This window comes from Tursiops truncatus, chromosome 2, assembly GCF_011762595.2.
Source record: "Tursiops truncatus isolate mTurTru1 chromosome 2, mTurTru1.mat.Y, whole genome shotgun sequence".
Taxonomy (NCBI): domain Eukaryota; kingdom Metazoa; phylum Chordata; class Mammalia; order Artiodactyla; family Delphinidae; genus Tursiops; species Tursiops truncatus.
In genome coordinates, this window is record NC_047035.1 from 143,289,281 (window position 1) to 143,304,810 (window position 15,530).

General features: G+C 43.8%; 1 protein-coding gene across 5 annotated transcripts in view; it reads right to left on the minus strand.

Annotated features, from left to right (window-relative positions):
* The window catches only part of ARNT2 (aryl hydrocarbon receptor nuclear translocator 2), a 193,236-nt gene that overhangs the window by 37,196 nt on the left and 140,510 nt on the right, over positions 1-15,530 (minus strand). For all 5 annotated transcript variants that reach the window (XM_033852230.2, XM_073801465.1, XM_033852234.2 and 2 more), the window contains 3 exons: positions 9,312-9,388; positions 7,054-7,188; positions 4,501-4,575 (listed from right to left, as the gene is read on the minus strand). In XM_033852230.2, coding sequence (XP_033708121.1) covers positions 4,501-4,575; positions 7,054-7,188; positions 9,312-9,388 — 287 coding nt within the window. The remainder of the gene's footprint in view (positions 1-4,500; positions 4,576-7,053; positions 7,189-9,311; positions 9,389-15,530) is intronic.

Below are 15,530 nucleotides of genomic sequence, written 5' to 3' on the forward strand. Positions count from 1 at the left end.
GCCGGGAACCGGAAGCCCTGCTTCAAGCTGCTGCAGGCCGAGGCCACCTGAGATCAAGATCAGGTTACCAGCAAGTCGAGGAGACAGCCTTTCTCAGGATCCAGAAAGGGTTCCTGGAGGGAGATGGGTTTGGGTAAAACGTTGGCAAGTGAACATGCTGCGCCTTCTGGGGAGGGCTCTCCTGGCAGAAGGCGCAGCGTGAGCAGATGTTTGGGGGCGGGGAGACCTGAGGTGCGATGGGGGATGAGACTAGGCACGTTAAGGCAGTGTGGGTATCACAGTCCAGGCCTGGAGGCCAGGCTGGTATGTTCAACTGCGCCTTATTCAGGTGCGATGCTAGTGTCCTAGATCACAAAGGCCAGGCACAAACCCAGCCTAGCCCAGCTCTTCCTGAGAACAGCCTTACTCATCACCACCACCACTGCTACCACCGTCACCACTGAAGGCATCTGAGCAGAGAGAAGAAGGAACCTGTCTTAAATCTCACTGGGTTCCACTCTTTCATCTGACTTCTAGGTCAGCTGGGATCCAGAGAGGGAATCCAAGAGCAGACACCAGAGCGAACTCAGGATTCCCAGCCAACCTCACAAACCAACCACAGTATTCCTCACAAACTCGATCCTACTCTAAGGTCTCATGTCAGGGTCATTCAAATACTTTTGTTTAAATCCAGAGTTCAAGGGCTGACTCCGAACTGACACAGCCTCCTCCGTGCTTTTGCAAAAACAAGCCGCTTCCCTTTATCAACATTTGTCCCTCACCCCGACCACTGGTGGCTAGAACCCAAAGAACACAAGCGAGGGGCCCAGGCCTGGCGCTCCCCAGGATGTCCCTGTGGCTGCTGCCTGCTGCCCGCTGAGCCCTGTGACCTGCCCTGGCTGCCGGCTCTAGGGCGTGGTTGCTTTGGCTTTGCCTCCTGCCTGAGGAATGAGGTGACTGCTCTCAGAGCGAGGGTTACTTAAGCCAGATACCAGCGTGGGATCGATGTTAAATTCCTTCTTTTCTTTTAAAATCTCAGGGGTGCTGTCAGACGGTGAGGCCGGTGTGGGGCTGTGGAAGGAGGCAGGCTCCAGCCCTAGATCTGTTATTGCCTTGCTGTGTGACTCGGGGCAGGTGACTGAACCTCTCTGAGTCCTGGTTTCCACTGCAAAAACGTGGGGCTGATAATATACTGTGAAGGATTGAGGATCATACAGGATAATGTATGACAAAGGGTCTGGCTGGTTACCAACAGTGACTGGGGTGGGGGGTGTCCCATCACTGTTAGAGCTTCATTTCCATATGAAAATGAAGCCAACCCAGTCCAAAGAGGACGATGCTAGACCACACGGTTTATAATAATTTCCACATATGTAGCAAAGGTGGCATAAGAGATATACTACAGCAGTGTTTATTGAATGTTTAACCATTCTGATTTCCCATTTTTTCCAAACTGAAAGTCACCTGCTGTGGGTGATGGTCCATTTAGACTACTTTATTAAGACCAGTCACATGCAAACACCATAGCCAGCGGTGGAGACGATGGCGAAAAGCACAGATGTGGAGCGTGCCCACAGGGAGCTTATGTTTTAGTAGAGGAGACAGAAAAAAAAAAAAAAAAGGAAATCAATGGACAAAGAAAACAATTGAAAACTGCAACAGTTGCTGTGGAGGAAAAACGAGGGACTGAGAAGGAGGTTAGGGGATCTTTCTCAGCTAGGGTAGTCACTGATGGGGTCTCTGAGGTGACAGGAGTTAAAACCTAAAAGCTAAGAGGTGTCAGTCACGTGAAGAGTGAGGGTCAGAGGAAACACGTGCAAAGGCCCTGAGGTGGGAGAAAGCATAATGTGTTCAAAGAACCAAAAGAAGGCCAGGGTGGCCCATGTGTAGTGAACACATGCGGATGAGACACGCAGGGCGAGGTTCCTGCATCCGTGGTGAGTAAGGGGCTTGGACCTGCTTCTAGGTGCCCGGGAAAGCCGCCGGCACTTTTTAGGTAAAGATGTGGCGAAATCTAATTTACGTTTTCAGAATGGTTTGGCCTGGGACGAGAGTAAAAGCAGGCAGACCAGCCAGGGAGCTGCTGCAAAAGTCAAAATGAGAGATATGGACGGGTGGCCTAGGCAAGGTCAGTAGGAGCGAAGAGAGGGAGAACGGGGCGGGTTACGGGTGTCTCTTGAGGTGTAACAGGGGCACTCGATGGCCTGGATGTGTGGAGGGAGATCAAGGGAGGAGTAAAGACTGTTTCTTGGTTTCTGGCCTTTGCAACCCGAAAGACAGTGGTGCAAGGGAGACTGTGGGCTGTGAGGAGAGAATCGAGCATTCTATATTTGAAGGTTAATGGGCATTCGAGTGCAAGGGTGGGGTAGGTGCCTATATATCCGCAGGCGATGGTCTGGACTGAAGTCATCCAGTGGATAAAATCGCCTGGGAGAGTCTGTTTCTGTTTTGTAAATAAGTTCATTTATATCATTAAAAAAAATTAGATTCTGCCTATGAGTGATATCATACCAGTATTTGTCCTATGTACAAAACAGAAACAGACTCACAAACTTATGGTGACTAAAGGGGAAACACTGGCGGGGGGAGGGATAAATTAAGAGCTTGGGATTAACATACGCACACTACTGTATATAAAATAGATAACCAACAAGAACCTACTATAGGGCTTCCCTGGTGGCGCAGTGGTTGAGAGTCCGCCTGCCGATGCAGGGGACGCGGGTTTGTGCCCCGGTCCGGGGGGATCCCACACGCCGCAGAGTGGCTAGGCCTGTGAGCCGTGGCCGCTGGGCCTGCGCGTCCAGAGCCTGTGCTCTGCGGCGGGGGAGGCCACAGCAGTGAGAGGCCCGAGTACCACAAAAAAAAAAAAAAAAAAGAACCTACTATATAGCACAGGGAACTCTACTCAGTATTCTGTAATAACCTATCTGAAAAAGAATCTGAAAAAGAATGGATACATGTATACGTATAACTGAATCACTTTGCTGTACACCTGAAACTAACACAACATTATAAATCAACTATACTCCAGTAACATTTTTTTTAATGAAAAAAAATCGCCTGGGGGATATTAGAGAGAAGGAGAGAAGGTCAGTAACGGAGCCCTAGGGCATCATGGCTTGGAGACGCAGGCAGAAGAGGGACAACAAAGCAGTCTGACAGGTGGAAAGAAAACCAGGAGCTGGTGATGTTTGGGAAGAGCAGAGCGGAGCGCGCAGGAGGGGTTACGCGATCTGCGTGCGCAGGAGGCGTGTAATTGGAGCACTAGATCTATTTGTGCAGACATACCCAGGCCTTTAATAGGAGAGCTCAGCTGTCAGAGGCCCTCATTCTGAAACACTTGTAAAGCAGAATGTCAAGGACTTATTCTCTCAGATGAATGACGAACTATTATTCCCTCTTAAAAAGTCATTTAAAGGCCCCTCTGCTGTAACATTACCCGTCCTTTTCTTTGCGGGGGCTGAAGCGAGTCGCCGGAGCCCTTTGTGAAACTGGCTCTCTCTCTCTCCTCCCAGGTGGACCCGGGCTCAGGAGGTGGCAGGTCCTCAGTGAGAAGCCTGCCCTAAGGTGCTCCTCCTTCACTGAGCTTCACTTGACTCACCTGTAGCATGAAGATAATAATGCCCATCTCCCGTGACTGTCGTGAAGATTCAGGAAAGCAGTGTGTGCGAAAGGGATTTCCATAGCGCCTGGCACGTAGTAGGTGCTCAATAAACAGCAGCTGGTCATAATGCTGCTCGGGATGCAGTCAGTAGTGTGGCCTTCCTCTCAGACCCTCACGGTCATCCTCAACCCTTCTCTCTCCTTCACTGTCTCTATCCAAAGCATCACTAACCCCACAACCGCCTCCTCTGCTGCTCCTACCCCATTTCAGGTCTCACCGCCTCTCACCTGGGCGACTGAAGCAGGCTCCCAATTTGTCTTTTGTTCCAGTTATTTCGTACCCTTGTCTCTTCTGCATACCTGGGCTGCCAAAATTGTTTTTCAAAAACACTGCTCCACTTCAAATCCTCAAGGGAATCCGCACTTAAACGACTCAGGAGAGGATTTAAGCACCTCGCGATGGCACATGAGGCCCTTCAGAATTTGGCCTCACCGGCCTCATCTTTGACCACTGCCCACCTCCTCCCCACAAGCCGGCCAGGGTCACTCCAGCCGTGAGGAACTACTCGTAACTCGCCCAAAAAGCCATGCTCTTTTGCATCTCAGGTGCTGGCCCCTCAGAAAGAATGTCGTTTCTTCTCTGCTCATCTTTTAAGACCCATCCCAATTGTTGCCTCCCCTCGGAGCCTGTTCCGGCCTCTTCCCCACACTGTCAACCTCTCCCTCCTCTGCTCTTCTCCCACGAACAGAAATTCCTTCCTGATGGTCTGCCGTCCCCGCTGGACTGCGAGCCCCTTCACGGCAGGGGCCCCGACTGATGCCTTCGGTGGGACCCTGCTTGGCCTGCCTGGCACATCGAAGGACTACATCCGTGTGTAGCCGGCTTCTACGTCACCTGTAAATGAGCACTGGTGGTACCTGCTGAAAGCTCTCCCGCAGATGGCTCTGGTCCTCAGAGTGGCAGAATTCCAAAATGTCCTTTCCTAGAAGATCCTAAACAAAGAGACAAGCTTTCATCATCTCCAATCCCACATTTCATTTTTTTATATCTCACCGTTAGACAAGAGCGCTCACATACACCCCCTTCAACCCTTTAGCTCACACCATCATTAGGGGAAAAAAAGCGGATGCAAATTTTCTCTTTGAGCAATCATGGAGCTGGCGTCTGGTACGCTATCCTCAGTCCTCTCGGCATGTTCAACACCGACTTCTAATTGTGCTAAGGCATTAGAGCAGCGGCTTCAAAATGCAATTTTATTTTTGTTTGCCTTGGAGAGGCAAACTGCGCAGGCAAACTGTAATAAACATTTTAATAAACAAAAAGAACGCAAATGATAGCACGAGGTCAGATGTGTTGCCTATGAAAACTGGAATTGTTTAAATGGGGAAACTGCAGCTCTCTCGTGCCTGGAGAAATGCTGTTATCATAAAATAACTGTACTTGCTAAAAGCCTGTTTACTACCTACCTTTGCTCCTCTATGTTTTATTCAGAGGACCCAGCATTAACCCCAAACAAAAGTGTTTTGCAATGAAACCAACTATAAAAAGATAAACCGTCAAAAGGCAAATGCCTTGTAGGAAAGTGGTCCAGTTGGAAGTGCCTTAAATGGCAAAAGATTTAAACTAAGTCATCGATCAGAACCCAAATCCGCAAATGGCCTCAGTGGGAGCGGACACTGACACTGAAGTCTTATTTGTGTGCCAAAAAGCATCTAGATGTCCATGGAAGGTGCCAGCGGATAAATGGATCTGGCTGGAAACAGAGGGCCATCAGAGGTTATGGTGATTTTGGAAACAGATTAATTTTCCCCATCATTCCAATCCAAAATCTGAAGTTTGCCATCAACCTAGAGATGTAGAATTATATGAATGGTTCCAATATTTCAATTTGGTCTGTTCTAAAATATATATGTGGGCTTCCCTGGTGGCTGATAAGGAAACTGGGGCTCAGAAATGTAAAGAAAGTGGTCCACTCTTCCGGTGAGTCCAGGGTGTGGCCAAGGCAGTTTGAAACATTTTAGACGCATTGTACTCATGACCTGGAAGGATCTGTGAAATTAAATCTACATGGGAGACTTCCCTGGTGGCACAGTGGTTAAGAATCCGCCTGCCAATGCAGGGGACACGGGTTCGAGCCCTGGTCCGGGAAGATCCCACATGCCACGGAGCAACTAAGCCTGTGAGCCATAACTACTGGGCCTGTGTGCCACAACTACTGAAGCACACGTGCCTAGAGCCTGTGCTCTGCAACAAGAGAAGCCACCGCAATGAGCCTGCACACTGCAACAAAGAGTATTCCCCGCTTGCCGCAACTAGAGAAAGCCCGCGTGCAGCAACAAAGACCCAATTCAGCCAAAAATAAAATAAATAAAATAAACGAATTTATAAAAATATATATATAATTAAAACACCCATATCAACATATCCCAAACTTTGTTCCTTTTTTTTCTTTCTTTTTTGTCCAAATGCTTTTTATTTTGAAACTTTAAATCTACAGAAAAGTTGAAAGGGTGGTATAATAAACACCTGTGTGTTGTTTAGCTTGATTCATCAATTGTCAATATTTTGCCACATTTGCATTTTCCTCTTTCTTTCATATATATGTAAACATAAATATATAAGTGAAACATAAAATATATAGAAATGAAATATCTTTCACATACACATATATTTTAAAATTTTTTGTTGAATCATTTGAAAATAATTAGCAGAAATCATGACACTTCCCCTGAAATATGTACCTCATAAAAATGACACCATCTCACAAATCCATAATATACCATATTATGCCTAAAAAAAATCAATAGTTATTTGATAAAATCACCCATTATTCCATACATATTAACATTTCCTCCCAAATGTCCTTTATAAGTCTTCAGGCTGAGGACCCAATTAAGGCTCTTACATTAATATTATCATTCTATCTCTTTGGTTTATCTTAATTTGGAACAATCTCTCCTGCCTTTTGGTGTTTCTTATGACTTCTGTGTTTCTCATAGACTTTTTTTAAAGAAAGGCCTTGAAAATGTGCCCCCTGTAAAAAGAGGTTCCAAATACATTTGAGAAACAAGCAGTTAGACAAAATTAATTGAACATCTTTAAGACTTTTCAGCATCTTTCACACTAATATACTTTTAAAGTTTCTAAGGAGATTTTCCGTTTGGTGTTAATCAAACTTAATTGATCAGAGAGCCTCTTTTTCATAGAGCATCTTAATTCTAGTTTGAGAAAAATCATTTAGATTAAACGAAGTGGTTAGGACAAAAAATGGAGAGTTAATTTTAAGCAGTGCAGTGGCATACAATGTTCTTTTTTGCTTTGGAACGACATTACTGTACCCAGGTAGGGAGATGGATTTTTACCCTGTGTTTCCCTATATTGTGATGTACAATATCTCGAACAAATGAAGTAGGTGCATTTTAAGTAAAACTAAATCTCTAGCTGACTGCCATGAGCTCAAAACCACCTACCTGGGGTTGGTAGCCAATCACACTGATGCATCTTGGGTCCACAAATGTGATGATCCCGTCAGAGTTATGCCGGGATAAGAATTCCGTTGGCACCGACATCCCGCTCATGTCCATGCACACAGGAGAGCTGGTCACCTGGATGGAGAAATCCACAGGGAGGTGGTGATGGAGACTGAGTTAGAGAATGGGAACAATCCATGTGGATTTTTTAAAAAATTAATTAATTTATTAATTTGTTTATTTTTGGCTGCGTTGGGTTTTCGTTGCCGCGCACGGGCTCTCTAGTTGCGGTGAGCTGGGGCTACTCTTCGTTGCGGTGCGCAGGCTTATTACGGTGGCTTCTCTTGTTGCGGAGCACGGGCTCTAGGCGCGCGGGCTTCAGTAGTTGTGGCATGTGGGCTCAACACTTGTGGCTCGCGGGCTCTAGAGCGCAGGCTCAGTAGTTGTGGTGCACGGGCTTAGCTGCTCCGCGGCATGTGGGATCTTCCCGGACCAGGGCTCGAACCCGTGTCCCCTGCATTGGCAGGCGGATTCTTAACCACTGCGCCACCAAGGAATTCCCCCATGTGGATTTAATTTCACAGATCCTTCCAGGTCATGAGTACAATGAGTTTAAAATGTTTCAAACTGCCTTGGCCACACCCTGGACTCACCGGAAGAGTGGACCACTTTCTTTACATTTCTGAGCCCGTTTCCTTATCAGTCCCTGGGAATTAGGAAGTTGTAACCTCATAGGGTGGTTGTGAGATTCAGAGCGACACTGCACGTCAAACCCTGGCACAACACCTGGCACACAGCTGGTGCTCAGAAATGTTAACACCCTTCCCTTCCCCCACCTTCCCATTACTAAGGATGGGAAATGAGTCTTAAGGAACTGGTCAAAATATTTGGAAAGTCTATATTTGTGAACTGAATTTACCCAAGTGTTCTTTCTTCCCCATTTGCAAGGAATAACCAATGCTTATCACATGTGAATGGAATAGCTTATTCATCTGTCTGAAAATGGTAAGACCTAGGAAACCAGGGATGTGAAAGGTCAGTGTCCTCTGAACTACATCTGTCATGGCCCCTTCATCAGTACGGGGAGGGCCCTCGATGCCACAAGGAGAAAGACTGAGTGGCTACTGTGTGTGCCAGGCATGAAGCCAGCGGACTTTATATACATTATTCAGCATATCTAATTCTCAAAAGATTAAAAAGACACATTTTTTGCCCTTGAGGAGCTTGCAAGGAAGGGGACTGCCCTCAACTAACTATACGAACACAGACAGTGAAGAACTGACATATAAACGTAATGCCAGGCGTGTAGGGAGGAGGGGGTGATTCATTTTGACTAAGCAGATAAAGGAGTCATTTCACTGGATCTTGAAGGATGACGAAATAGGAAGTAAACAAGAGGAGAAGGAGTTGTAAAAGGAGAAGAAGGGAAACAAGGAAACACCAGGCAGAAGGAACAGCCCATGGACACCTGCAACAGTGGGGAAGTGCACGGTGGGCTTGTGGAAAGGGCGTGCTGTCGTTTGGGAACAGGGCATGAGGGGGGAGGAAGGAGGTGGGGCTGTAAGATGAGTGAGTGCTTTATCTTGCAGATGATGGGGCAACATTCAAGGGGATTAAACAGGGGTGTGAAACAACAAGGTCCTACTGTGTAGCACGAGGAACTATATTCAGTATCTTGTCATAACCTATAATGGAAAAGAATCTGAAAAAGATATACCTGTCTATGCAATGGGTTGGCCAAAACGTTCGTTCGTGTTTTTCCGAAAAACGTGAACGAACGTTTCGGCCAACCCAATATCTATCTATGTGCCTATGCGTCTATCTATGTCTCTGTCTATGTATCTGTTTATCTATCTATATTTCTATTTATCTTTCTCTATATATCTGAATCGCTTTGCTGTACTCCTGAAACCAACATGATATTGCAAATCAGCTATACTTCAATAAAAAATATTTTAAAAACCCGGGTGTGATGTAAGCAGAGCTCAACTTTGCAGTAACTGGCGCACATGTGGAGACGGACTGACTCAGGCCCTCAGTGAAGCAAGGACAGCTTGCTTCTGCTGCCCGCAGCTCAGAGTCCCTGCCCCCCTTCTTCTGCCAGATTCAGCCTCATCCTTCTCCCACAGGGTGAGACACAGAACCCAACAATACTGAGGACACAGGAGTTCGAAAAAGGCATCCAAACCTACAGGCTCTTGCTCTTTGCAATAATAAGCCTTCCCTGGAGATCAAAAAGGCTGTGAGCTTTTTCTTACCTGGAGTCTTCCAATTGCCACAAGGCAATATTTACTGCTTTGTCCCACGTCGGCATCTTCTTCGGGTATGGTCATTCCTGAAATGAGAAATGCCAGAGTCATCAACGACATGTCCAAGATGAATCGAAAAAGGGTAAAAGCGTCCATGATTTTATTTACACAGTCAAAGATACAGATCCACTGTTGACCCTGCAGGGTCTGGGAAGCTGCCAATGAATTAACCACCCCTCGCTCATTTCCTGCTCCTCTCTCTGCCTGATGTCTTTTGATAATTTCACGGTACATTATCATCTGCATCTGTGGATGATGCAGAGGGATTTAAGGAAGATGAAACAAATTATTCATTTATACATTTGCAAAACTTGGCTAAAACACTTGGTTATAAGAGAAATTTCGATAAGAAGTGTATAGGGGCACTTCAAATTATGTAAATATTTCACTTATCTGTTGCCAAAAATCAAAGACCATCAGAGGCAGAATCATAAACAAAAACAAAAAACAAAACTCACCAAAACCAAAATGACTAACTTGCCAGGGAAGAGAACATAACCAGTGTTCACCCTTCTGATGTAAAGTCAGGGTTTTCGAGGGATAGAAAGGAGAAACTGATTAAGCGCTAAAAACCAGTGCTCTGGACAGGAAGGAATTGGTTAAAACAATCCTCATTGTTGTTGGTTAGAACTGTTGTAGTGAAACAAGCATTCTGCTCTGATATCTCCTAGACAAGAGCTGTTAAGTAGAAAATTCCCTTTTATACTGCATAACACTTAACGTTAAGTATTTTCGCACTGGGTCAGATCGAAGGTTCACGGTGATGGAATCACACAAGCACAGTGACAGCCCATCACTACAGACTGTGAAGGGAGTGTTAACACGACTCTAGCTGTAAGGGCCAGAGAAATGTCACTCCCTCCTCATTCCCACCACCCTCTTCACACTCCTCTCTGCCTCCCCCGTCCCCACCCCCCTTCCCCCGCTGGAGGTAACCAGCCCCTTATGTTTCTGCTTTATCTTTTGCTGTATTTCTTTTGCACAAATGAGCATCTGTCTCCTCTTCTCCTATGAAGGGCAGTGCACTGTAGATGCTCTTTCGGGCTTTGTTTATTTCACTTCACAGTATGTCCTGAAAGTCACTCCGTAATTATTCATAGAGCTCCTCCTTATTCTTTTTTCAGAACTGCATATTGCTGCATTATGTAGAGTAACCAAGGTTGAATACTACCACCCTCTTATTATGAACATTTAGGTGTTTCCAATACTTCGTAACTACAAACAAGGCTGCAAAGAATAATCTTGTGCACACACATTTTCTTAAGAATTGGAGGTGTAGATACACCCAGAAGATACACCTACCCTAGAAGCGGGATTTCTAGGTTACAAGGTAAGTGTATATGTACGTAGTTTTGTTAGGTGTTGCCGAATTCCCCTCCAGAAGGAGTGTACCAATGTGCATTCCCACCAACAAGGTATGAGAGGCCTTTTTCCCCAGTCTTGGCCAACAGAATATGCTGTCATATGATTTAATTTTGGTCAGTTGGATAGGTTAGAAATGGTATTCCAGTGCTGTCTTAATTTGCATTTCTCTAATTATGAGTGAGTCTGCACATCATTTCATATGTTTGAGGATCATTTTTGTATCTTATCTTTTAGTGAATTGTCTATTTGTGTATCTTCCCTATTTTTTTTTAAAAGGTTTTCTTTTTTCTTTATTTATATACTTTAATTTTTGCTGCGTTGGGTCTTTGTTGCTGTGCCTGGGCTTTCTCTAGTTGTGGCGAGCAGGGGCTACTCTTCATTGAGGTGTGCAGGTTTCTCATTGTGCTGGCTTCTCTTGGTGCAGAGCACGGGCTCTAGGCGCACGTGCTTCAGTGTGGCACATGGGCTCAGTAGTTGTGGCTCATGGGCTTAGTTGCTCTGCAGCACGTGGGATCTTCCTGGACCAGGGCTCAAACCCGTGCCCCCTGCACTGGCAGGCGGATTCTTTTTTTTTTTTTTTTGCGGTACGCGGGCCTCTCACTGCTGTGGCCTCTCCCGTTGAGGAGCACAGGCTCCGGACGCGCAGGCTCAGCGGCCATGGCTCACGGGCCCAGCCGCTCTGCAGCGTGTGGGATCTTCCCGGACCGGGGCACGAACCTGTGTCTCCTGCATTGGCAAGCGGACTCTCAACCACTGCGCCACCAGGGAAGCCCGGCAGGCGGATTCTTAACCACTGCGCCACCAGTGAAGTCCCCTCCCCATTTTTCTATTGGGATTTTGATCCTTTGCCCCTCAATTTTCAGGAGTTCTTCGTATATCAGGCATATTAAGCCTTTGTGGTATATGTTGTGAATATGTTCTCCCGGGTGGGCCTTTGTCTTTTGACTTCCCTTACGATGATTGAAAAAATTTATAATTTTTATGTAGTCAAATTTATCTATCTATTACCTCTAGTATCTGAGTCATAATTAGAAAGCCATTTCCTACACCAGGGTTAAAGAGAAAGTTAGCCCTGTTTTCCTCTGACATTTTATGGTTTCCTTTTTTACATTTAGATCCCTAATCCATTTGGAGCTATTCTTGTGTAGCGGTGTGAGATATATTGGATTTAATTTTATCTTTTTCTAAATGGCTATCCAGTTGTCCCACTAACATTTATTAAAAATGCAGTGATTTGAGATGCCACCTTTATCATACTATAAATTCTAGTATGTATTTGGGTCTAATACTGGGTTTTCTCTTCTATTCCACAGGCCAATTGTCCACCAAGCATTAGTACCACAGGATTTTAATTACAGAGGATTTATTGTATGTTTTAGTCTCTGGCAGGGCTATTCCTCCCTTGTAGTTTTTCTTTTTCATTGTTTTCTTGTCTATTCTTAGACGTTTATTTTTTCACACGAACTTAGTATCAACTTATTTAACTCCATAAATAGTTTGCTGTTTTTATTAGGACTGAATTAAATTTATAAACCAACTTCAGGAGAACTGACATCTTTATAAAGTTGAATTGTCCTACTCAAGAACAGGGGATGTTTTCCATTCGTACACCTGCTTTTGTGTCTTCCAGAACTGTATTAAAAACTTCCTCATATATACTTGTACTTTGTATACTTATGAAAATTCCTAAGTACTTAAATTTTTTTAAAAATTTAAGTGTAAATGACCTATGAGTTTCAGGTGTACAACACAGTGACTTGATGTTTTTATAAAATGATCACCACACTAAGTCTAGTTACCATCTGTCACCTTAAAAGTTGTTACATTTCCTATGCTGTATGTTACATCCCTGTTACTTATTTATCTGATACCTCTGGCATTCGTTTATCCTCTGTATCTATGAGTCTGTTTCTGTTTTATCTTGTTCATTTGTTTGTCTTGTTTTTTGGATTCCACATAGAAGTGAAATCATATGGTATTTGTCTTTTTCTGCCTGACTTATTTCACTTAGTATCAATATAATACGCTCTAGGTCCAACCAGGCTGTCACGAATGGCAAGATTTCATTTTTTTTTTTTATGGCTGAGTAATATTTAGTTGTGTATATATACCACATCTTTTTTATCCAGTCATCTATCAATGCACACTTAGGTTGCTTCCACATCTTGGCCACTGTGAATAATGCTGCAATGAACATAAGGGTGCATATATCTTTCTGAATTAGTATTTTTGTTTTCTTTGGAAAAATGCCCAGAAGTGGAACTGCTGAATCAGATGGTAGTTCTATATTTAATTTGTTGAGGAACCTCCATTTTGTTTCCACAGTGGCTGCACGAATTTACATGACCACTGACAGTGCATGAGGGTTCTCTTCTCCACATCCTTGCCAACACTTATTATTTGTTGTTTTTCTGAGAATAGCTATTCTGACAGGTGTGAGGTGATTATCTCACTGTGGTTTTGATTTGCATTTCCCTGATGATTAGTGAGGTTGAGCATCTTTTCATGTGTCTGTTGGCCATCTGTAGTCTTCTTTAGAAAAATGTCTATTCAGACCCTCTGCCCAATTTTTAATTGGGTTGTTTGCTTTTTTGATGCTGAGTTCTTTGTATATTTTAGATATTAACCCCTTATCAGATATATCATTTGCAAATATCTTCTCCCATCCAGTAGACTGCCTTTTCATTTTAATGCTAGTTTCCTTCTCTGTGCAAAAGCTTTTTAGTTTGATGTAGTCCCACTTGTTTATTTTTGCTTTTGTTTCCCTTGCCTAAGGAGACATATCCAAAAAAAAATTGCTAAGATGGATGTCAAAGAGCATAGTATATTTTAGTTCACAGAGTTTTATGGGTTCAGGTTTTACATTTAAGTCTTTAATCCATCTTGATCTTTTTGTGGTATGGTGTGAGAAAGTAGTCCAGTTCGATTCTTTTGCATGTGCTGTCCATTTTCCCAACACCAACACATATATGTACGCAAGCCTTGCTGGCCTTCAGTGCCAGATGTCTGGGGGCTTGTCTTCCTGATGCAGGACTCTCAGTCCAGGGAGTCCGATGTGGGGCTTGGACCCCTCACTCTATGGGGAGAATTTCTGCAATTGTGATTATCCTCCTGTTCGTGGGTCACCTCCCTGGGGATGTGGGTCTTGACTATATGGCATGTTTGCCCCTCCCACCCATCTTACTGTGGTTCCTTCTTTTTTTTTTTTTTTTTTTTTTTTGCGGTAAGTGGGCCTCTCCCGTTGCGGAGCACAGACTCCAGACGCGCAGGCTCAGCGGCCGTGGCTCACAGGCCCAGCCGCTCCGCGGCATGTGGGATCTTCCCGGACCGGGGCACGAACCCGTGTCCCCTGCATCAGCAGGCAGACTCTCAACCACTGCGCCACCAGGGAAGCCCCTGTGGTTCCTTCTTTATCTCTTTAGTTGTGGAAAATCTTTTCTCCTAGTCTTCAGGTTGTTCTCATTGGTAATTGTTCTGTAAATAGTTGTAATTTTGGTGTGCCCATGGATGGAGGTGAGCTCAGGGTCTTCCTACTCCCCCATCCTAAGTATTTCACCTTCCTTCTTGCTATTATAAATGGGGTTTTCTCTACCCTTACGCTTCTGTGTATTGTTTATGTATACAAAGACTATTGACTTTTGTATATTAACTTTGTATTGTGTTACTTCACTGAATTATTGCTTCAGTTAATTTTATTATTGATTCACTGGGCTTTTGTAGGTATATTATCATATAATTTAAAAAGATAGTTTTCCTTCTTCTTTACACAGTTTTTGCCTCTGATTTCTCTTGTTTAATTACATGGGCTAATATCTCTATTACAGTGTTGACTAGTAGTAGAGATAGTGGGCGTTCTTGCCGGGTTCCTGATCTTAGTGGAAATGTCTCAAGGGTTTCTCTGCTTTATTCAATAAGATACCTAAAAAATTATCTCTGAATTACTGTTTGGCATTTTTGAAAATCTCTTTAATGCCTTGCTTCATAGTAGATTGCTGTATTCTATTACCTGCTGTGCACAAAATCTATTACAATATGTTGTTTTACTTGAGGAATATGAAGAAAATATAGCCTCACATGGGGGCTAGTTGGAGGGGGGAGAAGTTTTTTAAGGTAATTATTGATATTCTTCTTTGATAGTTTCCTGAACCTTGACAAGTGATAGTTTCTTAAAGGTTAATTGAAATGTGATTTGCTGACTATATCAATGCATTTTTCACACTCTATTACGTGAAAATAGATTTTGGTCTAAAACTTTGACTGGATCTTTTACCCATACATGATTCTGAACATCATGTATTGGTCATTTGGAAAATACTCGTTTACCAAATTACACAGATCTTCTAAATGTTGACACATTACATTATACAATATAAAAAAAAATCACACTTGTTAATTTCACCATGTATCGCATCAGAAGATATGGTTAGGTATTGGTCATCATGATGGTGGTGGCTACAACTTTTCCAAAATTCAAACTTTCACTAGAAAGTTTGAATTTTATCACTGACAACAAATACTATCAACTGCTTTCCTTGAAGTGACAGGCTCATTTTAACTTTTTAAGAAAACTACCTGCCAAACACACAAGTTTGAATAACCATAGTTTGTTGTCATTCTTTCAAGTAAAAACACGGTGTTTGTGAAAAAAGCAGCTAGTTCAGCTCACAACTCAAACAACTGCACGAGCGCTTTTCCTTGACACAACCAGCATGCTTTGGTATGCAGCAGAAGTCACATTATACATACTGACAATTTCAGACTTTAATACAATTAATATTATTAATATTTTTACTTCTTCATCAA